The sequence below is a fragment of the Mus musculus genome, chromosome 8 (genome assembly GCF_000001635.26).
Source record: "Mus musculus strain C57BL/6J chromosome 8, GRCm38.p6 C57BL/6J".
Lineage (NCBI taxonomy): Eukaryota > Metazoa > Chordata > Mammalia > Rodentia > Muridae > Mus > Mus musculus.
Window position 1 is genome coordinate 47,029,720 of NC_000074.6, and position 26,114 is coordinate 47,055,833.

At 42.0% G+C, this 26,114-nt stretch overlaps 1 protein-coding gene across 5 annotated transcripts in view; it reads left to right on the forward strand.

The window, feature by feature from the left end:
- Enpp6 (ectonucleotide pyrophosphatase/phosphodiesterase 6) overlaps positions 1 to 26,114 on the forward strand; it is a 157,566-nt gene that overhangs the window by 90,523 nt on the left and 40,929 nt on the right. For all 5 annotated transcript variants that reach the window (XM_011242227.3, XM_006509444.4, XM_017312861.1 and 2 more), the window contains 2 exons: positions 697 to 876; positions 23,865 to 23,976. In XM_011242227.3, the coding sequence (XP_011240529.1) occupies positions 697 to 876; positions 23,865 to 23,976 (292 nt within the window). The remainder of the gene's footprint in view (positions 1 to 696; positions 877 to 23,864; positions 23,977 to 26,114) is intronic.

Genomic DNA, 26,114 nt, shown 5'->3' on the forward strand with positions numbered 1-26,114 from the left:
GAAAATTGAAGGGACGCAGAACTGTCTCTGGGCTGAGACTTTAAAACACCTGTCACAAGAATCCACTTTTTTCCAGGCTGAGGCATGTGGAGACCTCAGGCGATGGAGAGATGGCCAAATTCTACCCGAAGTACCCTCGCTGTAATTGCAATTTGTTTTTCAGTGTGTGTGTGTGTGTGTGTGTGTGTGTGTGTGTGTGTGTGTGTGTGTTGCACACACAGAAATCAAAGGACCAGAAGTCAGAGGATAAGTTGAGAGAATCAGTTCTCTCCTTTCAGTGTTGGTTCTGGGGATCGAACTCAGATCTCCAAGCTTGGTGGCAAACTCCTTTCCCTGCTATGTCTCTCACCTGCCCCCTCGATGTAACTTAAAACACAGAAGTTGGAAAGATCTAGCTGTATGCAAAGTGATCCCATCCGCAACTTGTAGATACCTGTTTTATTTTTGAGACAGGGTGTCATTATGCCAATCTGGACGATCTGGGATCTGGTGTGTACACCTGGCTGGGCTCGCAAATGGTGGTTCTCTTTTTGTCGTCCTCTTGGCACCATCTATAAAAACGGAGTCTCTGTATAACAACAGAAAAGATCAAGTTGTGGTACTTTCTCTCCTTCCTAAACGAGCACGAGACGCTTTGGCAATCGAATTAAACGAGGGTTGTAGACAAAGACTAAGCCTGTCTCCTCATCCCCGCAGGCCGCCACTGTGAGGTCCACCAGATGATCGGCAACTACATGTGGGATCCCAGAACCAACAAGTCATTTGACATCGGGGTCAACCGAGACAGCCTGATGCCCCTGTGGTGGAACGGGTCAGAACCGCTGTGGATCACTCTGATGAAAGCCAGGAGGAAAGTCTACATGTATTACTGGCCCGGTGAGTGTGCCGACCTGCAGGCTTCGCCCCCCTCGGGCGCCCTGCTTCCAAACCTCAAACATGTGACCTTTGTCTTTCGGAGGTTGACCTCCTCTGCTTAATTGTCTCAGTTGCATTCGCTTTCCTACCAATGATATGAAAGCCACGGTGTATGTAAGCTGCCTTTCTTCTCCTTGATTCCTCTGTGACTGTGCCCTTAGGTCGGGTCTAGAACTTAGTGAATCGTGGTGCAGGGAACTGGCGCTCAAGGGCTCTGTGAGGAGACTTAGAAGGTTTTTGAATAACTGCTCAAGAGTGGTGTAGCTGGGTCATACCATAGATCTGTTGCTAGTTGATTGAGAAGCCTCCGTACTTATTTTTGTGGTGCTGGAACTAGCTTACATTCCGGCCAACAGAGCACGAGGATTCTGTTTTGTCCAGATCTGTGCAAGCATTTGTTGTTTGTTTTCTTAGGGTCGGCTACTCTGACAGGGCTAAGACAGACTCTTAGTGTAGCTTTGATTTGTATTTCTGCAGTTGTTAATGAGGCTGGAGTTTTTCAGATAGCTGCATTTTTTCTTTTATGGATTATCTGTTTATTTCATTATCCAGTCTATTAACTGGGTTTCTTGTTTTTTGTTTTGTTTTGTTTTGTTTTGTTTTGTTTTTAGTTCAGTGTATAGTCTGGATAATAACCATCTCCCAAATGCATAAATGACAAAGATATTATATGGGCACATTTTAAAAATTCCTTTCTTGAGCTCTATAGCGTCATCGGGTAAAACGTCACTTCCTGGTTCTCTTGTTCCAGTGTCTCGTGCTTGATTTTCACGTGCAACGTTTTCAATACGTAAGGGAGCTCACTTTTAGTCTGCTCACTGATTTATCACAGAGGAATTGCATATACTGTTTCTATATACTTTTTTCAAAATAACATTTTTATTTATTCTTTGAAAATTTTATCCAATATATTTGCATTTCTCTACCTTTGCATCAAAAATGAAAAAAAAAATCAAAGTACGACTGCTTGGTAATGAATTATGTAACACCTCTTCTAGCTGGCACCTTTTATACATCCAGACAATTGGGAAGCAAAACTGTTTTACTGTAATGAAGCAAGTAGTGCTACAACCTGCCATGTCCATTGTAAAACGTCAGTGGCTACTGTCATTCCATCCACTGAAGAGCTTTCATGAGGAATGAGGAGATTCAGGGTCAGCCAAAGGCATTCACAGCCAAACCGGAAGACCTGGGCTCAACCTCCAGAACCCACATGTTGGAAGAACAGACTCAAGCAAGTCTTCTTCACACACACACACACACACACACACACACACACACACACACACACACACACACAGACACAGACAGACAGACAGACAGACAGACAGACAGACACACACACACAAAGTATGAAGGAATTCAACACTGACCAAACAATGACTTTGCTACAGTGGATTCATTCTTTAGCAGGTGAGGTAGCAATATGATACATGGCTATAGTGCTTTCTCCCAACAATATAAAACTTAGATTCTTGTCATTACGGAGCCAGCTACTGGTAAAAGTCTACAAGAGATGAACAACGATCAGGTGGGAGGTAGGCAGAAGCAGCAGAGATCTCGCTGGCCTGGGTTGTGGAGAGCTGGGGGGCGGGGGCAGAAACAGATGAGAGAATTGTGAAAGCAGAGTGGATTGTGGGAGAGGGCCACTGACAGGCGTGGGGGAGAAGGGAGAGGAGAATGAGTCATCAGAAGCTGAGTCACAGATGGCCTGTGTTGAGGGTGTGGGCATTCCACAGGAGCTCGGAGGATGCTATCTGGAGGTGGCAACACATGGAGAGATGCTCAGGGTCCACAAGGGCGTGCCAGATATCAAAGGAGCACTGGACACAGAGTATGGAGGCTGCAAAGGGCAGCCCCATGCTCATGAAGGCCAGCACACACTGTGTTAAATCCACACTGTGCAGAGCTAACAGGCTTATTCTGCCGACAGAGATAATTCAGAGTGACACCATGGACTGTTCATACCCATCAGTCACCTAAACTAACTTGAGATGCTTCAGATCAGGGAAGGGGAATCAGTCACATCTGACGTCCCTGTGGCCAAGTATATCTGACAGAAATTAAGAGAAGGGTTTATTTTGCTCCTGGTTTCAAATGTTGAAGTCCACAGCCACTTGGTACCATGAACTTGAGTAGAAAATTATAATTTGTGGAGCTGGTGGCAGAGAACAGCCATTCACATCTCAGTGGACCAAAGACCACTGAAATCAGAGATGAGGCTACAACTGTCAAAGGCCCACCCTGAGTCCTAGTAACCTACACAGCATCACCATAGCATCACCATAGCATCACCCAATAGTGCCATGAGAGAAAGCATTCAAAGTGTGAATCTATGGGGAAACATTTGTGGCTCCCAGAACATAACAGTTTAAAGAGATTCCTTTATCTAAAATAGAATACCCAACTATGGCCATGAAGTTGGTTGCTAGACAAAAGAAATGTAGGTCAATTCAGGAGACTTATCTAAAGGGTCAAGTTCAGAGTTAAGCCTGTTTTGGTGAGGTCTAAAACCGAGAGTTTGCTGCATATTAAGGTTGGTTTTAGAAGCATCATTGTCAGTGAACACAAGAGATTGCATGCATAGACACAGAAGAAAGAATATGACATTTCTTGGTCATTGCCCTAAGGACCACCAAGGTGAATATTGCCACAATACCATGGTAGCTACCTTCTGTAATATCTGACTGGCTTCATTGTCTTTATTGTGAAACCTTAAATCTTAATGTTTTAAAAGGCACCAACCACACAATTGCTACCCTCTAACATGTCTAGTCCTTGCTTGCATACCACTCTGTCAGTGGTATAGCCGTAGAAGCCAGTGGTATGGCAAGGTGGGAGGAAATCCAGAGAGAGGCAGTGGTCATACGCCAAAGTTCTTATTGCTTATTACAGAGTGTTGTTTTTCCTTTCATCATCAAGAATCTTAATTTATGTATCACTGAATATGTGATGGATCTCGAAATTAGTTCCCTTGTACTGTATCTCATTAAGCCCTTACAGCTCCTTCCAGAAGGGCCCATCAGTTCTTTTGAGTCATAGTTCAGCAGTTCCTATGACATGGTAAAACTGCCTGAGTTAACAATGAGAAAGAAAGAGGCTAAAAAGAGATTTCCTCCCTGTACCATCATAGAGATTGACCCACGATCTGAATGGAAGTCTTCACAGGAATTAAATGAGAAACTCCTTGTTTCCTAGACACTGTCTAGTCCTTCAAAACTGAACACCCAACTGAAGTCTTTCTGAGGGCAGGCTGCCCAGCCCAGGTTGCGGTACCCCAGTGACCTAATTTCTGCCAGTGAAGACCCAAGGGAGTCCTAGTCACTGTTGTTCATTCTCTCCCCTCCTTGCTATACTCCAGCCTTGGACAATGAACTACCAAGCGTTCATTTGTCTCTACAAGATTAAGCCAAGTGTCATGCATGTCTGCTAAACACGCCTGGATTTTATTTCTCTTCCTTCATCTTCTGTTTCCTTTTCCACTCCCCGTGGGACATTGTACAGACTTCTCTGTGAGGCCTGGACAATCTTCATGGCTCCAGTGAGCTGTGTTATGACACTTTGAGTCTCTCCATTAAGTCAATATTTAGAAGTGCAACTTAGAGATGGCAGTAGTTCAAGTCTTCCTGTCAGGTAGAGAGAGCCCTGGTGTGACAAATTGAGCAGGGAGGAAGAGTCCGCCCTCCCTCAGCCCAGATCTTCACACAGTTAAGGCTTGTCAACAGAACCTACAAAGCCCTCCCTGCCCACCGCTCCTGTGTGGTTGCACAGAGGAAACCATGCTAAAGAAATGGTTCAAGGCTGAAATAAGTCAGAAGTAGTGTACCTGGGACCCACCGCTGCTCCACAAAGGTTAAGAGCTAGCTAGTTACATATTGATCTCGAACTTTTTGATGTCAAGGAAATTTTACTTTGGAGGACAAAAACGCATCTTCTACTGATATTGAAGAGCAACTCAGAGCTGGGTGGATATCCCGAGGATGAAGAGGAGTAATTGGGGGTGGCTATTGAGAATTTCTGTGGAAAGGTCATCTGAGCGCCTCACATCAGCAGACTCACCTACACAGTGGCAGCAGATTTTAAGTTCATTCTTTAGTTGCCCTTTAAGGGTTGACATTCCAGTCCTATGTCTTTCATTATGGATTTTGCTGTGTTAATTCTCTACAGCCTGGCACCAAGAGGACTTGGACACAACCACCCATTTGCCCCAGGATGATGTTGGGTGTGCCTTGGCTCACTGGCATTGCATCTTCCTGTTCTGTGTAGGTGTTCAGACCAATAAGCTACTTTTTATTCAGAAGAACACACATAGATACTTGCCAGTTCTCCCTCCATTTCTAGACAAGGGCTGTATGTGGCTATCATAGCTCCACCATTGCCTCTATGCACATGACACCAAACCTCTGGATGAAACCACAATTCTTTTCCAGCCAGATATTTGACAATGCAAATAAAACAATCTGGAGAGTCACTATATTTCCTAACACTGTCATCAGTTTGGCATTAGTCTTTGAGATGTATATAATTTTAGAACTGGAAGAGGCCTTGGTACATAGTTTGTTGGCTCCAACACTTGTTAACCACAAGCTTCATTTGGAAAGTGGCCAAAACTACAATTTTGAGAATTGAAGGCATAAATATGTGTCAAAGAGCTTGTTTAATATGTGCCAGGCTCTAGGTTTAATCTCTATAACCTCAAAAAAGTAATAAAAGAAGGAAGGAGGGAAAGAATGGTCCAATTCAATGGGCCACCAGTGTCATTTTTCTCTAGACTTTTGAGTGCAGAATTGTGCCCCCCTCCCCACATGCCCCTCCCATTTTCTCTACCCCAATTCCAACACTTCCCTGGAATTACTGAGAAACTACGGGGAGGAGGTGTTGTTGTCGCTGCTGTTTTGTTTTATTTCCAATACAGCAAAAATAGGAGAGTTGGCAGTAGGTAAAGTGCCTGCCACGCAAGAATGAATGACCTGAGTTTAGATTCCCCAACACCCACATAACAAAGCAACTGTGGCCATGGATGCCTGTATTACCAGGGCTGGGAAAGCAGAGACAGACAGGTCCCTGGGGCTTGCTGGTCAGTCTAGCCTAATAGGTAATCTCCAGGATCAATAAGAGATGCTGTTTCAAAACTAAAGTGGAACGCAACTGAAGAAGAAACCTAGTGGCGACCTCTGGCCTACGTGTACGTGCATACTCTCACACAACATACACACACTAAGTAGGGAATAGGAAGGGGTCCTTACAGGGCCATGGGGATAATACCCACTGTCTACCCTAGATGTTCCTAGGAGTGACTCAGAACACCTGAGACACCTTCAGACATGGGGGTAGGGACAGTTTGTAAGGTCTCAAAGGACACAGACTGGATTGGGAGGGATGAGAAGGAATCTCTCAGCAGGGGCCAGAGATCCAGCATCCCAGATGAAGACAAGGGTTTTGCTGGCATTTTATACCCTAAGTAAGTCCAGTAAGCTCTCATTCAAAGTCCTTGTTAGGGAAGGAAGCCTTGCTCAGGAACACCACACACTGCAGGAAGTCCTGATGGCTTCCTTGATGAGAGGTGCCACATCCTGAGTTAGAAGTGCTTGAAGCACTTGCTTCAGACATGAAGGTGTCACTGCTGGTTATCCCAAGGGGCCTCTCGTAGTGGTCACTCTGTCTTCATCTTGTCCCCCTTGGGAGGAGGATATTCATGACCCAGGTCTGGTGGATTTTATTCCCCTGATCTAAAAGCTCATTCTGACTTTGGCCTATTGAGCAGAGCCTTGGCCTTGCAGAAAGCCTATTCCTTCTCATCTGGGCTTCCCGTTAACCACATTTTGGTCCCACTAGATCTCTTCCCGAGCTTCTGGACTCAAGGGTAACAGGTGAGCTGCTTCTCATCGGGTTTGCTTCTCCGGCTTGTCTCACCTTGTACACAAGCCCAGCCTTCCATGACATAGCCTACTCCCTCCCTCCTGACATCCGGAGAAAGCTTTCTGGGACCAGGCCAACCCTGGGGAAAGGGTATCTGAGATCAAAGGCTATGCTTCCCTCCAAAAACTTGTTCCCACAAGCTCCCGTACCTCAGATGTGTTTTCCTGGAAAAGGTTGCGTGTTTCTGTGAGAGTTAATTGGCTTAGCTACTTTAATAAGGCCTCTTGAGACGTGTATTCAACAGTTGCACACCTGTCTCACATCACATAAAATGCAGCTCACAGGAGTTATTGTTACAAGACGTGTCAAAGTTGGCAAGCAGGAACTCCACTTGGAAGGCGAGACCTTTGCTCTAGGAAACCGGGAGAAATGTGATGTTTATGGGCTCAGCTTGGTGGTCCTCAGAGAGAGTTGCTAGGAGGCAAAGCACGTTGAAGATATGCACAATTAAAAAGTATCAGAAATAGGAGATCAGAACCAGCCCACAGAGAGACTTTGGGACATTCACTTCTATCTAAGGGTTGTGTTTTCAAATCTATGAAAGAACAGGGTTTGACGTATTGCTTTGAAATTGTTCAATCCATAAGGATGCCACATCTACACGCATGTATCACCCACACTGTAGACATTCTGGATTTTCATATTTGTTTTGATAGTTTATTTTGGCCAACAAGGCCTTGTTGTGAAAAGTTATAAGTATATTAAAATAATCTGGTAGATGAAGAATGAGAAAAACTACCTTAAAATATTTAGCACAAAGGTGCACAAACGTAGTGGTGGTCCCTGGTGATTGCTCTTTGTACCTTGACTTGCTTATTATAACACTTAGTAGGTCATCAGAAATAGCAAGGACCAGAGTAAGTCCTGATGAGTGTACCTTAATTAAGGACAATTCTCTTCTAAGTTCACCAGCAATGATGAATGAGGATGGAATGAAAAGAGAAAGCTTGTTCTCAAGGTTGTCATGGAAACAAAGTATAACTTCCAGACCATGTCTTGGTCATGGCTGTCCATGCAGACCCCTGGGGCAACAGTCCAACACTTCATCCTTCCCTCGGTCATGCTTGGGTGACCTGTAGTGACCTCAGTGGACTAAATTTCCTGTTCTCTGCACAACCGTGAAACAGGTCTGGAGGTAGCAGCCTGGAAGTTGAGAAATACTCGCCCACATTCACGGATCGCAGAACTAGCCTGTGGCAGATCCAGAAGACAGTCCACAGACTCCTGATTAGAGAGCTGTCCACACTACACCCCCAGTCTGCTGATTCCTATCAAAGACCAAAGAAAAATGAAACAAAGCACCCACACAAACCCACCTAGGAATAATTAACTCTGCTCTCGCTGAAACTACCCATTCGGTTTATACCACGCTCCATTGTGCCGCCATTGTCTTTTGTTGCTGACTTTCTTTTTCAGTCATTTACTCATTCTTGGCTTTTAGCATCTCAGATAAGGCACAGTTTTTTCCTTTTGAGAGATCACCCAGGAAAGACCACACTGGACTGACAGAGAAGGAGGATAGACTTGCCCCAGGCTTGGTCTAGACTGTTACTTATCCAGTCCATGGTCTGGGGTGTGTGGAAGTATATAGCTTCCATCTCAAATGATGGCACCTTCAGAACATGCATTCAGAGCATCTCCCAACGGAGAAAGGACTTCTTGTTCCATTGTCGGAATCTCTGACTCGGAATGAACACTGAGTCACAATGCATGCTGGGATGGTTCTTTCTCTTTCTGCTTTGCTTACAGAACTTGGGTTATGATTGACACCAAGTTATAACCCATTTCTCATCACTGGCTCCCAACACCACTTCATGGTCTGTCATTCTCTGGACATTGCACTTTTGTAGGACAGAGCTACTGTGACCTCCTTTCCTAGTTTGAATGTCTTCAAACTGGGTTCCCAAGCCTCTCCAAGAACAAGAATAGTTTTAATAGAATATTTTATGGAACCCCCAATTATGTAATGTTTTATATAACCTAGAATATTTGGTATTAAAATTGCTCTGACTGAAATATACCCTTTTCTCACTTCACATAAGAAACAATACCTCTCCCCCAGAATCTCACTGAGGCACGTTGTGCTATCCTGATGATTCATAAAGACAGACAGCACCAGTCAGACACACAGCTCAAATACTTGTGCATTTGGAAAGTAAGTGAAAAAAAAATAAACAGCTGCTAGTGCTGGCTTTTAAAGTTATTTAAGAAAAACTTAATTGAATTGCCATCTGAAATATTGTTTTAAAATTTATGCTAGATCACATTTTGGCATTAGAAGAATTAAATTACAGGAGTACAAACTACTTCTATTTTCATCTACTTGTTTATATGAACAGCTTTCTTAGCACTAACACTAACAAAGAAAAGCAGAACTGATTCTGAACTTATATCATTCTAGTGATTAATCATTTCCATCCATGGATATAAGTTAACTTTTAAAAGCTTTTTTGTTCCTTGGACTCAGAAATGCCTGTATGATAAAATGTCTTTTTGTTATTGCTTTAAAATGGTTAGAATTTGCAGTTCTACTTGATACAAAGGTAGGCTAAGTCGTTTTCAAAACTACTGGACAGTTGACACGTCTGTGCTTGTGTAATAGATTGGGCATACACTGAGACCTTTGACAGAGAGGTGTATCTGACAATCATGTGCATGTCTACAACAGTCAAATGCTGATCTCAAAAGCAGCAGTTGGGAGGCAATGGAACTTCAGTTTTGAAAAGATCATAAGATAAAAGAAGGCATAGACATTGGAATTCAGTGTCTACTAATGGAGGCCCAGTAATCATTCCATTATTTCAATGAGGACAATAAAGAACGTCATCTGAGGAATAAAGATTAGTGGTAAGGACCAGTATCAGCTTGGAGAGGGGTTCCTGAGAGAAGGAGAGTTTGAGATCAGAAAAAAAGTCAAATCATGGGGTGAAAACTGACAGCCTGAGTTCTGCTCGAGACAGCTTTCTAGACAACCCTCTGCTTGAGACAGCTCTCTCTTGAAAACTATTCTAAAAAACTCTCTGGATAGTTCATATCATGCAGCCCAAAAGTCCAGTCTTTTATTTACATGTCAATTCAACCATTTACTCCAGGTTTCCTTTTGATTACCTCACGAATCAGCATTTCATGACCCTGACCCTTGATTCTTAGAAAGAGACAGCAAGTACATTTGTTTTTTAAGTGTTGCAAATGAATTTAGAGATCTGCCTGCCTTAGTAAGCACAGACAATAAACTAGCTGGGTGGGATCCTATCCTGAGATTACCATTTCCACCATACCTGGGCTCAAACTAGCTCTGTTCCAGGCTGACCTTGAACCCCAGAATCTGGCTGTCTTTGAATCTTTATGACATACTGATTCATAGTAGAGCTGCCTCTATTCTTTTAGGTTCATGAAGCACCTCATACGATTCATACTGCATTCTTATAATTTGCACAGTTGAAAAATTATGTATTTTTGAATTCAGAGTTCCTCCCACATCCTTAAGGGCTGTCCTGGAGGTCTCGGCATTTACCGCTTTGCTAAGGACATAGACACACCGTCACATCCTGGACTTGTGCTGTCTCTGACTATCATGTAGTCATTAATCTTGGCAGGGAGAAAACTCCCCAATAACTTTGGCAGAGAGGATATTTCCTGAAGAAGTATCATGACATGTGTGTGTGTGTGTGTGTGTGTGTGTGTGTGTGTGTGTGTGTGTATACACTATATTTATATAATATATACACTTACATATGCTTCATGCCCATCGACCAGCCATACTCCTGAAAGCACATAGTCTGTTGGCTCTATTCTAGGAGTGGGAACCATATCACACCATCCCTTCCTGGCCATGCAGGGTTTGGCAAATTAGGTAGTATAGTGGGTGGCATCTGTAACCATGTGTTTTCCCTCCCAGCCCCAAGTTCCAGGAATAACAACTCTGAGGCTTAGATATTTTGAAACGTGTGGATACTTCATTCCTCCTTAGAATAGGGAACAAAATACCCATGAAAGGAGTTACAGAGACAAAGTTTGGAGCTAAGACGAAAGGATGGACTATCCAGAGACTACCCCACCCGGGGATCCATCCCATAATCAGCCACCAAACCCAGACACTATTGCATATGCCAACAAGATTTTGCTGAAAGGACCCTGATATAATTGTCTCGTATGAGGTTATGCCACTGCCTGGCAAATACAGAGTTAGATGCTCACAGTCATCTATAGGATGGAACACAGGGCCCCCAATGGAGGAGCTAGAGAAAGTATCCAAGGAGCTGAAGGGGTCTGCAGCCGCATAGATGGGACAACAATATGAACTAACCAGTACCCCCAGAGCTCGTGTCTCTAGCTGCATATGTAGCAGAAGATGGCTTAGTCGGCCATCATTGGGAAGAGAGACCCCTAGGTCTTGCAAACTTTATATGCCCCAGTACAGGGGAATACCAGGGCCAAGAAGTAGGAGTGGGTGGGTAGGGGAACAGGGTGGCAGGAGGGTATAGGGGACTTTCAGGATAGCATTTGAAATGTAAATAAAGAAAATATCTAGTAAAATAAAAAAAATAAAATAAAATGCACATGAAGAGAAAAAAAAAAGTCCCCCAGATTGAGTCCTCCACTCTGTTTCCCAAAACTTACCCCTCTCTCTCTCTGCCGGATGTCTTACCTTCTAATCCTGCCTCAGCTCATTGGCTGAAGGGTTTTTTTTTTCTTTGACAGATAAATGCTTTTACACCATGTACAAGAGATTATCTCTACAAGGTGGCAATAGACAAAAAGAAAAGGTTTCATGAACACAACGTTGAGTTTTGAATAACCTTTCTCCTTCATTACACTACACCTGGGGGTGGTCTAAGAGGCTTCCATAAGTAATAATGCATGTTTCCCAGAAGAACATAACATGCAGAGCATCACAGGATACTTATACATTTTCATATGTGGTATGCCACATCCAAAAAAAAAAAAAAAAGGAAGAAAAAGAAAAAGAAAACAAGTCCTGACCACCATCTCCAAATCAAGAGGAATGAATGAGACAATAGACTCAATTCTACAAGTGACCCAGATATTGGTCATGCACTCTGAAATAACCATGCAAAAACAACAAAATGGAAATGCTCACCAGTAAACTAGAATATCTTTAAAAAGGTAATTCTAGGACTGATAGCCATACCGGTTAAATGTGGAGAGGCCAAGGGTATAAAGACAGAACTCAATGTAAAGGACACAAGAGATACAGTCACAAGGAGCAGGAGAGGAGAAATGAAGAGAGGAGGAGCGGAATGGGAAAGAAGTAGTATTTGATAGGGCCAGCGTGTCTACAGGACAGGAATATTAAATCCCTCAAACAGGAGGTAGTGTCAGAGGGAAGCAAAGAGATGTTGGGAGGAATGAAGAACAGCAGGAAGGAAACCAGGTAGGTAAACACAAATTGACAATATTATTATAATCTTTTTATTATAAAAATCCATGGGAAGTTATAATATATTAATATATGGAAACAGTGGGTAGAGTTTTTTTTTGTTTTGTTTTGTTTTTTTTTTTAGTTAGCCCATCTTTATATCATCTGGAAAGTTAAAGAAATGAAAAGTTACAGCAAATTTTAGTGGGCCGGTATTTTATATTTCATTTTCTCAGGCTACTTTGCAAAGACTATATGAATAGCAAGCTAATAGAAGAAGAACGGCATAGTCATAATACAGCAGAAATCAACAGAAAAAAGGCCGACTAACAATGTGTGATAGGTACAAGACTGTCAAGTGCCAATCATTGGCTTAATAAAACAATGTTAGGGAATATACTAAATATAATTTTACTAAGAATTTATTAAACATTTTAATTAATTTGAATTGTCGAAGTATGTTCAGTTTGAAGGTAGTTAATCTAGTGTTCAGTGATAGGACAGAATTCACACTTGAGCAAAGCGGCACCAGGGAGGTGTGTGGGAAGGCGGCTGTATGCGATGATAACATTCTGCTGCCCAATGTGAGTGCTGCTTAAACAGCTCACACACTTGGGAAGAATTCATCCGTCTGTGCATTTACAAATTATCTCAGTTTGGGGTTTATAGTAAACGTTTTTTTTTTTTATTCTGTTAGGAGGAGTTTTATTTTTTAAAGCTTAATTTTCTTTAAAAAATATGTCTATATCTCTCTATATATCTCTATAACAACAGGTATCTATCTATCTATCTATCTATCTATCTATCTATCTATCTATCTATCTATCTATCTATCTACGTAGATATATGTTGAGCAAATGCTCCCTCTTATGTTTTTCCTCTATTTTCCTATCCCTCACTCTTTTATCCACTTTGTCATCATAGGAAATTTTATTTCTACTTTTTAGTCAAATATGCAGGAGTTTGACCAAATCTCGTTTTTCTTTTCAAAGAACCAAGTCTTCATTTCATTCATTCTTTGGTTTATTTTTTGTTCTTAATTCTCTCTCTCTCTCTCTCTTTCTCTCTCTCTCTCTCTCTCTCTCTCTCTCTCTCTCTCTCTCTCTCTCTCTCTCTCCCTCTCCCTCTCTCTCTCCTTCTACTTTTGGTTTTGGCTTGCGTTTTGCATTTCTAACCCTAATAATGCATGTCATTGTGTTTTTTACTTCGAGGTTTTATGAGTTTTTAAGTGGAGGCACTTGTAGCTGTAAACTGCCCTCTGAGACTGCTTTCATGGTCTCCCACAGGTCCTGGTATGCTGTTTCTATTTTCATTCTATTCTTGGATTTAAAATTCTTTTCCTTCTGGATTTTTTTTTTCAACAAGCGATTCATCATGTAACAGTGAGCTAGCTCTGTTTGATCTCCATGAATTTATTTATTTCCTATAATTTCTCTTGTTGTTGATTTACAGGCTTTATACGCTTACTCTACAGTGGTCAGATAGAAAAAAAAGTTATTTCAATTTTCCTGTATTATTAAGACTTGCTCTGTGCTCTCCTACATCATTTACCTTAGGGGAAGCACTATTGACCATGGAGATGAATGTTTGTCTGCGTCATTTAAAGGGAATGGTCTGTAGGTGTCTGCTAGGTGTATTCAATCTTTGATATTGTTTCTCCCCCGTGTGTCTCTATTTTAGTTGCAGTGAAGTATATGTTAGTAAGAGTGTTATGAAAACCGCCCACTGTTGTGCTAGGGCCAACCTGTGAGTTCAAATCTAGCAGCATCTGCTTTAGGAAATTATGTGCGCCCATGCTTTGTATATGTTTAGAACTGTAATGGCCTCTTGCTATCTTGTTCTTTTAATAAGCATGAAATGGCCTTCTGACTATTTTTGGGTTTGAAATCTATTTTTCCAGATATTTGAACAGCAACACCTTTTGGAGCCTTTGGTGGTGTTCTCCATTTGCTTGAAATATATATCTTTATCTTTTCACATTAAAGTAATATCTTTCTTTGATAGCGAGGTGTGTTTCTTAGAGGCAACATATTAAGTCTTTATTCATCTCTCCAAGCTGTTAGTCTGTGTCCTTAATTGAAGAACTGATATTAATATCCAGAGTTACTATTGACATATGTGTATTAATTTTTGTCATTTTTGTTTTGTGTGTGTGGGGTTGTTTGTTTGCTTTTGTTTTTCCATTCCTCGTTTGATTAACTACTGCACTAACATAGTTTATCTTTTTTTTCCTGTAGCTTCATGGGTACATTTGCCTTTCTTTTCAATCTGACAGATTATTGCTAACATGTTCTCTGGAGCCAGCTTAGTGGCCAGGAACTCTTTAGACTGTTTCTAATAATGAAAAGTTTTTCTTTCTTCTTCAATTATGACAAATAGCTTTCCTGGGTACAGTAAGCTGAGTAGGCATCGGTTGTCTTTCAGAACCTGAGGCATATTATTCTAAGCTTTTCTGGCTTTTAAAGTTCCTGATGCAGAGTCAGCTGTTACTCTGGTGGGCCTGCCTTCATGCGGGTGTTTCTCTTGTGCAGTATTCAGTATAGTTTCATTGTTCTGTATATTTTATGCTTTAACTATGACATGGAGTTTCCTTTTCTGGTCTTACATATTTATTATCCTTAATGCTCTTGTACTTGACCATCTCCTTCCCTACATTTGGAAAAAATTATTCTGTGATTTTTGTTAAAAAAATGCTTTATGTTCCTTTTCCATGAGAAGAATTTCCTCTGTCTCATGACTCTTAGATTTGTTTTTCTCACAGTGTCCCATATATATCTGTTGTGCTTTTTAATCATGTTTTCATTAATTTATTTGTATTATTGAAATGCTATAAGAAGGTTACTAGAAAATTCTAACTCCTCTCCCTCATCTTCAGCCCTGGCATTCTGTCTTCCCCACGATCAGTTCAACGACTAAGCTTTCTATTAAACTTTTTATTTACTTAGTGGATTTTTTTTCATTTCTACCAATTTAATTTGGTGTTTCTTCTGTGCTTTTCTCTTAATTTCCATATTCTGTGATGGCTTATTTTTTTAAAAAAGATGTTTATATACTCTCTTAGAATTCATTCAGGAATTATTTTATATCCCCCTTCACTTCTTTGAACATATTTCAAAACATTCTTTTGAATTCCTTGCCTAAAATTTTGCATCTCTCTCCTTGGGAGGCCATTACTGTGGAGTTGGTAATTTTGGGCAGAGACATGTTGCCTTGGCTGTTCATATTTCTTTTGTTTTTGCATTTGGGATTTCTTATCTGGAGTTAGACCATTGGTTGAGCTTTTAAATTTAAGTCACCTTCATTCTATCAGTGGGAATGCTTGAAAAGTTCAAGAGGGACTAGGTCATAGTAAGGTTGAGGTATAATAAGCCTGTGTGCATGGCACCAGGCTTAAGCTTCCTAAGACTACATTCCTATTTGCATAAGACTATATAATATTACTTGCACCAGTGATTGAGACATACATAGCTCTGTGTAATAAATTAAAGAGCTCATCGTCAAAAAACAAACAAACAAACAAACAAAAGTTGCCCATATGTACTAATATGTAAATGAGTGGTAAGGTAAAAAGGGAATATAAAGGTTAAAAGAATGAATGAGATCAGGATACTGAGGATGAAAGATAGAGATGCTTGCTTCTGAGCATGAGGTAGGCAAGTGGACTTGATAGAAGATCAGTGGGCTCAAAGAAACTAGGTCATTTACAGCAGGATGGCTGACTAACTTCCATCAGAATTTCCCCCCTCTAGAAAATACATGCTAGGATCAGTTTCTTATTACATATCTTTGCTTTAAGTAAGTTGCTTCTAATGCAGCTAACGACAATAGACTAACTTGTATGTAAGGGTGGCTTCTAACATGTCGAGTTGCCTTTTAGGAAGGAGGCCCATCCCATACATAAAGGCATAACCAAGAACACCGCAGCTACTTCTTGGTAGATGTGAGAACAAATAGAGCTCATTACAATTAACAGCACTTGAGACACCTGCCAAGGTCAGATGGTGTTCAATGAAGTGAGTAAGGGCTAGCAGACAGTCAACATCAAAGCTGGAGTCAGAGGACAGAGGGCATTTCTACCCTTAACTGTGTGGACAGAACATGCACAGCACACAATCATTCCCATGGTTGGGTCAGGGGAACAGCTATAGAACATGTGGGCCCTCAATTGACTGGGCCCATGGTAACCCAGAGAAACAGTCAGTCTCAGGAGAAATGACCTCATTCTTCATCCACTTTATGCCATTGCCTCATAAAAACCAAGTTAAAAGGTTTTCTTCCTTTGGGGAACCTTACTAACACTTGGGGGTTTCTCTTTCTTTCTTAATTTCTCACTTTCCTGTAGTCATTTTTTTTTAAATAAACCTCACTTCCACTTTGTATGCTCCCACAAGAATGTGTGTCATTAATTTTTCTTGGACGTGAAACAATGAACTCAGAGCCACTATCTCTGGTCAATCTTTGAGGACTATGAGTCTTAGGGTCCTTAGGTCATACACAACTGGGTCATAAAAGGCTCCATCAGCCTCCAAAACCTCTGCATCATAATCACCATCACAGGATAAGCCCTCTACGCAAAGACATTAACAATGAAACAAAAGTAATCGACCGTGAAGCCACAATCACTTCAGGAAATAAAGGGGAACTGGCTGTACTATGTACATTAATACATTAGTTACTCTATGTGTCATGGGGGATGGGGAGCAGCATAAGACTAATAGTATTGGGTTGCTAGAGGTAAAGTCAAAGTGAATGTAAATAGAACCAGGGACAGTAGGTGGGGCCAGAGTGGGAGAGGGAGAGGGAGAGGGAGAGGGAGAGGGAGAGGGAGAGGGAGAGGGAGAGGGAGAGGGAGAGGGAGAGGGAGAGGGAGAGGGAGAGGGAGAGGGAGAGGGAGAGGGAGAGGGAGAGGGAGAGGGAGAGGGAGAAGGAGGAGAGGGAGAGGGAGAGGGAGAGGGAGAGAAGAGGAAGAGAGGGGTGGAAGGAGGAGAAAGAAGAAGGAAAAGGAATGGCAGGAGAAGGAAGAGAAGAGGAAGAACTGAGAGAAAGGAGAGAGAGAGAGAGAGGGAAAAAAATTAAGGAAGAGAGGAGAAGGGAAGGGAAGAGAGGGGAGGGGTGGGGAGGGAAGGGGAGGGGAGGAGAAGGAAGGGGAAGGGAGGAGTGGGAGGGGAGACCTGCTAAATTGATGTTGGATATTAATTAACAATGAAGAGTTTTTGAAGGAGAGATCTTGAGGGGATATGAATGTTGTCTGGCCTAATAGCTGGATTCAGCCTTAAGAGAGCCACCATTCTTCCCCTGAATCCCCACAAGTCTTTCTCATTCTCAGAAGTTCTTTTGTGATGGGTAGGCCTGTTCTTGTCTCTGAGTCTTCTGTCCAGTTCATGGGCCAGTGCTTCAGGAATGGGGTCTTGGACACTTGCCATGACTCTAGGTATTCCTTCAGAAGCCTGGTTTCCAATGCTGGGTAATTCCTGTTGTTGTGAACGCTGCTTGGAACCTGTGTCAAAGTTTCTGGGCAAATTCTGTCTTGGACTAAATTCCAGCGCACTGAGACCAAGCAGCTCTGATTCAGTTTTTTGTATGTTTGTGTTTTTGTTTTTCACTACTGTCTAGCAATACACTGCAGGCCAGGTTGCAATGTACAGTCCTGTGACACTTGCTCTGAGTTTTCCAAGAAAGCGATTCACAAGGAGTCTCAGGCTTTAGAGTCCTGTTGAAAATTGCTGCTGCTGCTGCTGCTGCTGCTGCTGCTGCTGCTGCTGCTGCTGCTGCTGCTTCTTCTTCTTCTTCTTCTTCTTCTTCTTCTTCTTCTTCTTCTTCTTCTTCTTCACCCCCCCCCTCCTCCTCCTCCTCCTCCTCCTCCTCCTCTTCTTCTTCTTCTTCTTCTTCTTCTTCTTCTTCTTCTTCTTCACCCCCCCCCTCCTCCTCCTCCTCCTCCTCCTCCTCCTCCTCCTCCTCCTCCTCCTCCTCCTCCTCCTCTTCTTCTTCTTCTTCTTCTTCTTCTTCTTCTTCTTCTTCTTCTTCTTCTTCTTCTTCTTCTTCTTCTTCGTTTTTTGAGACAGGGTTTCTCTGTATAGCCCTGGCTGTCCTGGAACTCACTTTGTAAATCAGGCTGGCCTCAAACTCAGAAATCCGCCTGCCTCTGCCTCCCGAGTGCTGGAATTAAAAGTGTGTGCCACCTTGCTGATGCTCTGTGGAGTACAAGTGCCGAGTGCAAGTACTAGTGCTGAGCACCAAGTGCTGCGAACTCAGTACTAAGAAGAGGGTTTTTAATATGGCATCCGCCAGTGCTCTTGCTGTGCTAAATCGATTTTCAGTCTGACAATGAAAGTTCTCAGCCTCTCTGATCCCTGCTGGAGGTCTGGGCTCTCTGGGAGAGGCGAGCTCCCCAAACAAAGCTCAAGCAACAACTCTAAGAAAGACTCTAAAGTCTAAACCCTCTCTTTCTCTGCAAAATTCCTCATTTTGCTTTTTTATTTCAGCCAGAAATATCTGCATGTCATCACCTCTTTTGATAGCTGCCCTTGGCCTGTCATTAGACCACAGCTCTAAGAGTTAGGCGACAGCAGGACTCCTGGGTTTGAGGCTGCTGCGGGGGAGGGCGGGGTCGAGTCTACAGCTTTAACAGGGTTTACTCCTGACTAAAGAACACACACTAAAATGGAAAGTGGCTAATTGTAAAAAGAAATAAAAATCCAAAAGTTGGTAAGAGCAAGACAGTGAAGTGTCAGGAAGTGCAGATGGAAGCAAAACCATACGAGAACTTTCCAGTGTACGCACAATGGTTCTGTTAGTGACATATCGCAACAGGAACGCACCCCTAAATGAACCAGAGAGCATATGTGAAAATATTTATGTCTGCATAATCCATACCATTTAAAAACTGGCAACCAACCAGTGTCCAGCTGCTGTCGAATGGATAAATACGGCGGTCACAGAATGGAACTTTTGTCTTCTGATGGATACATTAGAAGGAAGTTGCAAAGTTATCGCTCAAACATCAGCTTTTGGTTTCGAAAGACAAACACAACGGACACTTGTTTTTACAAAAGGGAGGTCAATTTGAATGAGCCATAATGAAAATATTTAGGTTTTCCGGATCCCCTTTGTTTCACCAATTAGGAAGCGTCTGTTATAAATAATAGAGATTGGGCTAAGAATGAATAACGAAGAGACTTGTTTGGACCACAGGAGAAGTATTGTGCGTGGTCCTGATGCTTATCAGTTCCCCTTTCAAAGTGCATACCCTGGGGCTTTCCACTTGGCTTTGGTTTACTGACTTTGGAATAGTCCTGCTTCTTTGCCCATGACTTTTTTTCAAGATGGCTACTATGAGCTCAGGACCCTGTCCTCTTCACAGCCTATACCCCACACCAGAGACCAGGGGCAGAACCCACATACCTCGTTATCCTTCATAAGGAAGCAAAGCTCCCCACCTCAGGCTCCTCAATGGACCTCAGGGTCAGGACTGAGTCACATGACCAGCCCCACCTGGAGGAGCAGCAGCCAAAGAGAGAGCTGTGTTCCTAGAGGAGGAGATGGCGCGGAGCAGGGCAGTTCCACATGGCTTCATTTTAGATCACTCCTTAAAACGGCTTATCAGGGCAGCCTCTCCCCAAATGCGTCCTAGCTGACAGCGGGTTATGTTTATTTCCCATCTTTTGTTACACATAAATGTGCTCTCAGCCTTTACAACTTTATATTCTTACAATCGGTTCCTACAAGTGATTTGTCAGGCAGAGCAGGCCTACAGTATAAACCGCCTGAATGTTGCTTCACAACCTTTCCCTCAGTGGATGAAAATGACGGAAGACTCCAGTCCAAAATATATGTTCCGTACGGCGTTCCTTCCCATATTTTTAGCTACTTTGTCAACCGCTGAATGAAAAGATGAATTGGAAGATTCAAGAAATAAACGATAGTTGAACTTAAATATGTACACCATTTGTGAGATAAAACAATCTCCCGATGCCTTTCCTATTCTGTCCTCAGAGAAGCATCCCCCTTTGTCTAAGTTCATTCGCACTGTCTGTTACTCCTCAGACAGTCACTTGGACACCATCTTGGTTTCCAGGCAGATTGTGAAATTTCTCAGCACTTGTAATCAAGCAACTCTTATTTTGTTTAATAGAGGTGCGAAAGCATACGGGGAGTGGTTTAAGGGACTCAGATAGGTGGGAGATAAGCTACGAAATACTTCCTTTAAACGTAAAAGATACTTTGAGAGACCATAGTCACATATATTTTACTATAGGATATTGTTGTAATTGTTCTATTGTATTATTTTTAATCTTTTGGCACCATTAATTTATAGATTAAATTTCATAGACATAGCTATATAGAGAGATATGTACATATATGCATATATATATATAGATAGATATCATATGTATAGATTTATATATTTTCTCTTCTGTCTATATATCATTTATCTACCCTATTAACTATCTATACCTACCATTTGTCTATTCTAACCTTATATCTATCTATCTATCTATCTATCTATCTATCTATCTATCTATCTATCTATCTATCTACTTACAGTACAATAGAAGAAGAATGTGTCTTGAGGAATGTGATGTTAGGCAAGCCCTTCATTGTTTGAACATCATGGACTATATTAACACACACTAAGGTGGCTACAACATTATTAGGCAACATAATCTCACATATGTGACCCATTGCTGGTTGATTTGATTCATGTGTTTCCACAATGAGTTTCTATGCTCTCTGTAGTTTCTGGTATCTATAGAGGTCTGCTATCCTCAGTGGTAAGAGGGTGCTGCTCTAAGCATTGTTCTAACACAGGTATTGATCCATAGTGGACACTAATAGACACTTGCAGTTTGCTAAGCAACTTTAAAAACGGTTGTGGAGTAGATTAGAATAGAATGAAATAAATCATCATGTGTATTTACTCACAATTTGGTGACACTTTTGTTTCTACTGTGAATGGGCACGTTTATAAGTGAACGTGTGTGTGTGTGATGGGCATGTGTGTAAGCATGTTCACACACACACACACACGCGCGCGCGCGCGCGTGTGTGTGTGTGTGTGTGTGTGTGTGTGTGCATACCTGGAAGCTGGAGAGTGACCTCAGAAGTCTGCCACTATGGCTCTCTACTTGCTTCTTTGAGGCAAGGTCTTTCCAGTTGGACCAAAATCTCAATGGTATGGTTAGTCAGGCTAGCCAGCTTGATCCAGGGCTACCTGGTCTCCACTTCTGAGTACTGTAACAGAAGGCAGGCTGTCATGCTAGTCTGTTAGTTATGTGGGTGCTGGGGACCTGAACTCTGGTCTCCACTCTCGTATGGCAGGACTTTGCTTGCTGATATATCTCTCAGCCCTGCAAAAAGTTCTTAAAAGTACTGTCATCCAGTAAGTCTTAGGCATACATCCTGATTTCTAAATGTACTTGCTTCTATTTCTTATTTAATGAAAACCATGTTAAAAGCCATACATTACAGCAGTGAGGGAAACATTCTTTATTTTCCCCTGACCTAAGTGAAAATGTGTCCCTTGAAGTTGTGAAGTATAGAATTTTCACTGTTGTTAATAACTAGCCTGTCAGGGGAGTTTTCATTTCCCCTGTGCATCAATTTACATAACAGTTTTCTTTCAGATTTTTAAGTGGTTAGGTTTATTTTTAGTTAACGATTATGATTAAATTCCTAATGTTATTACCTGTGGTCAGATTATATTAATTGTACTTGAAACTTCTCTGCTCTTTGAAAACTATTGAGGTTTTATTGATGGACCAGAACATGCTCAGTTTGCCTAACAATTGTATTTAAAAATTCACATCCCATGCTCACAAGATAAGAAATTCAAATCTATTGAATTTACACCATTGATAGTAACCCCCCAATTCTCCATATAGCTCGTTCATTCTATCTGTTGGTTTGTTTAGATCTTTGCTACGGAGCTTCACATAACTCAGGCTAGCTACCAATATTGTATGGCCAATAGACAAGACTTGATTTAACTCCTGATGCTCCTGCTTCAGGCTTCCCAGTACAGGATTGTAGATACCAGTCATCATGACGGACTAGTCATTGTATATCAAACTAATTTCCATTAATGTCAAAGTCTTGTAGTTACATTACCAAGATTCTTCTGTGTGTGCATATACATGACAGGTAAGCAGTACACATTACTATCTAGGTGGAGTCATGGCTCCTTCTGGCTTTGTGTACGGTTGTTTTAAAACTAAACTACTTAGTTTTGTCTCTTAAATCCCAATTCCTTTTTATGCATTTTGATATTTGGTTTTTTAAAAAGAAATTGATGCTTTCTTTTTCTTTTTTTAATGATTTAGTAGTGATTCATGCAGCACCCCTTTTTTTGAAGTCCATATCTTTTATGCTAATGAGTTAGTCTTCCTAGGAGTCCCTCTGATATCTTCTGCATCAATTGGAACCACCCAGCAGATGTGCTCAACCGTGCCTGACTACCTGCTTCCTGGCAAACTCCAGCCTCCCCCATCCCCCCCACCCCCACCCCACCCCCAGTTTATATCCTCTCTTTTACTAACTTCCACTTAGAAGTCATTTTCCCTGAACTGTAGGCAAGAGCCACATCTGGTCTCCCAGAGTCTCTTGGTCTGGCATTTCATGGTTTTCATTGTTTAGAAGTTCTCTGAACTTTAGCTCACATTGATGTCTTTGTCTTGGTACCCAACCCTACCCCAGCCCCTATCTCCATCCCCCACAGCCCTGGCTGTGTCTTTCACACTGTGTCATAGACAGGGATGCAAGCAAGGCTGTCAGGAGGAAAATTCTGCTCCTCATGGAATCCCTATACCATCGAGGAAGTGGGCACCATACATCAGACTTCACACAACACAGGCTTCCCTCTTTCCCATAAGACTAGACTCTGGACTGCTCGAGAAGGAGACACTGGCTGACTCTGGACTGCTCTGAGAAGGAGACACTGGCTGATTCATTGTTGTTTTCTCTGCCTGAACAGTTCATAGTAAATGCCAATAAATATTTGCCTAACAAATGTAAACTGTGACTGGCTCATCCCTCTGCAGCTCTCTGCTCGCATATTCTGAATTACTGTCTCTTCCTCCAGGACAACTACTTCTGCTGGTCTGAGAGTCTGCAGTAGAAAACTTGAGCAGATTCACACCATGTTTTTTATTCTTTTATTTTTGAGAGAGGGAAGGCCAGCTCAAAGCCCTTGCTTTAACTCAGTGAAGTTGGCTTGCTGCTACAACTCTAAAGTTCAGTTGTTCTTTATTACAGGATAGGGGAATATTTGTTTTATATTTCTCTGGATGCAAGATACTACTCAACACATGTCTCTTGAAGACAAGGGAACATTAGACTAGAAGATGGTATTTATGGAAAATCTACAGGAAAAAGTTAAATATTTTGTTATACTAATTAATATTTATCTTGTTTCTATTGTCCAGTTTGGGGATTTCTGTCATGAGACTCCAGTATTACCTTGGAATGGCATTTAAGACACTAATGTAGTGAAGAAGAATTATAATTAAATATACTACTTACCAGGAATAGCTTATTTTAGTTTATGAAAAGGTACAAAAATATTTTGACTGATGTATGTTTTATGGAATAGGTTCTTAGCCCTGATCCAAGTATTGGAGACAATAACTATTTTCCATCTTTTTTTTCTTGTTAGGCTGTGAAGTTGAGATTCTTGGTGTCAGACCAACTTACTGCCTAGAATATAAAACTGTCCCAACAGATATCAACTTTGCGAATGCAGTTAGCGATGCTCTCGACTCATTAAAGTAAGTGTCCCAAATTTCTAGCCAAAACATTATTCCTTGTGTTTTAAGAAATTGTGTGTGTGTGTGTGTGTGTGTGTGTGTGTGTGTACACAGCAGATGTAAGTATCTGCAGAAGACAGAAGAGAGAGTTAGGTCCTATGTAGCCACAGACCGAAGTTGTAGGCAGTTGTGAGTCACCTGACATAGGTTCTGTGAAGCAAACTCTATAAAGAGCAGCAGCAAAGACTCTTGTTTTGTTTTGTTTTTCAAGACAATGTTTCTGGCTGTCCTGAAACTTGCTCTGTAGACCAGCCTAGCCTCGAACTCAGAGATCCACCTGCTTCTGCCTCCAGAGTGCTGGGATTAAAGGCAGGTGCAACCTTTAAGTGTCACCGTCTCCCAGCAAGCATCCTTACCCACTGAGACATCTCTCCTTTCCCTCTTCCTTGTTTCTTGGATGAATAGCAAATCCTCAAGAGGTCTAAGAGAGCTGGACCTAGGTGAAATGTCTCAGAGAGTTTTATGTAGTGATTGGTATGTGGGGTACTGATGGTTTGTAACTGTGAACAGCGACACTGTTTGGAAACGGTGAACAGAAGACAGAAAATCTCCAGGGTTTGCAGGTCTCCTTTTCCTGTTGTTAGACAGTGGAGAAACTATGTGAGCATCAGCATTTCCATACTAATGATTTGCTGAGCACTTATATTTCAAAGACTTCAACAAGTATTTGCCTGAAGGACAGATCTGTGACCAGATGAGCGTGGAGAAATTACCTTTCAACACTCTTGTTTGAAATGTGCAAAGCACATTAGTGCATTAGAACAAGGAACTTTTATTTCTTTGCAAGTGAACAATGATACAGAGTATGGAACTTGGAAAGTTTACTTCCTCTCTTCTGAATAGTCCATGGGTCTCTCGGAGAACTGGGTTACCCCATCAAACACAAAGCATCAAGTCAACTAGAAGCAGTCGGGTTGCCAAGATGGGGGTCCAGTTGGGAGCTTGCTTTAGCAACCAACAGGGAGGTGTCTGAGCTTGTTGGGAGCTCCCATTTCTAGAGCTGGACTTGAGGTTATCTTGGTTGTTGAATGAGGTCCCTAGGTGGAGTCAAAGCAGAAGACACAGATAGAATCAGAGTATACAAATAGGGACAAGGCCTTCATCCTTCCAAAAGAAACAGCATGGTTTCCAGTGAGGCACAAGTTATATCCATCCTTCCTAAACCCAGTGCACAAATCACTGGCACCAACAGCAGCAACTGGCTATGATTAAGACTGTCTTTCACACCGGTGACCAACTATGTATGGGGCTCTAAGATCGCCTCAGGCACAGAGATGAGCAGTTGGGTGAGATTGCATCCAAGTAACCCAAGAATCTGCTCAGCAGTTGGGCTGTCCTCAATAATCTCAGGTGCCTCGGTCCGAAGATGACTGAGACGTTCACCTCCTTTTCTGCTCCAACCTTGATAGTGGTTACTTCTCATCCAGGATTATCAAAGGAAAGAGCAGGACCCCGTTCCATGATCACTTTGAGACCATGCTACCTGCGTGAAACCTAATAAGAGGGATTGCAAAATGGTTTAGCACAATTGACACGGCTTCAGAATATGAAAAATTAAGAAAAAAAAATGAACCTGTTCATGTCACTCGTTTCTGGTGACATTTAGAAGGGGCAAAGTCTGGGGGAAGTTAAACTTTTGAGTAAATGTTCTTCTCAAGCTTTATCTGTTGTGTGTGTTATAGGATGCTGGCTGCTAACTCATTCCCTTTCCCTCTCCCTCCCCCTCTCCCCCTCCCCCTCCCCCTCCCCCTCCCATAAGGGCTAGGAAGCTATGTGCTTACAGAGCTAGTATATTGTGTTGCTGTCTGGTTAATGCAAAGCAGACTTTCACAGACACATGGCCGATGAACAGGGCTGGGACTTCAGAATTGCTCTGTGTCTTCTCAGTGCTACTTCCAACATCACCCCCATGTTATCCATCACTATACCCTACTGCCAAGACTAATACAAGTATTTGGATTATAATTGTCACGCAAACACCGCCGAGTGTCCCAACAGCATGCTTATCAGTGTGTTTATACATGTCTCACATTTATTGTGTGTTTGAGATTGAATGGCCTCTCTGTCTGTATCCAACTCGGTGATCACAGGTAAAATAG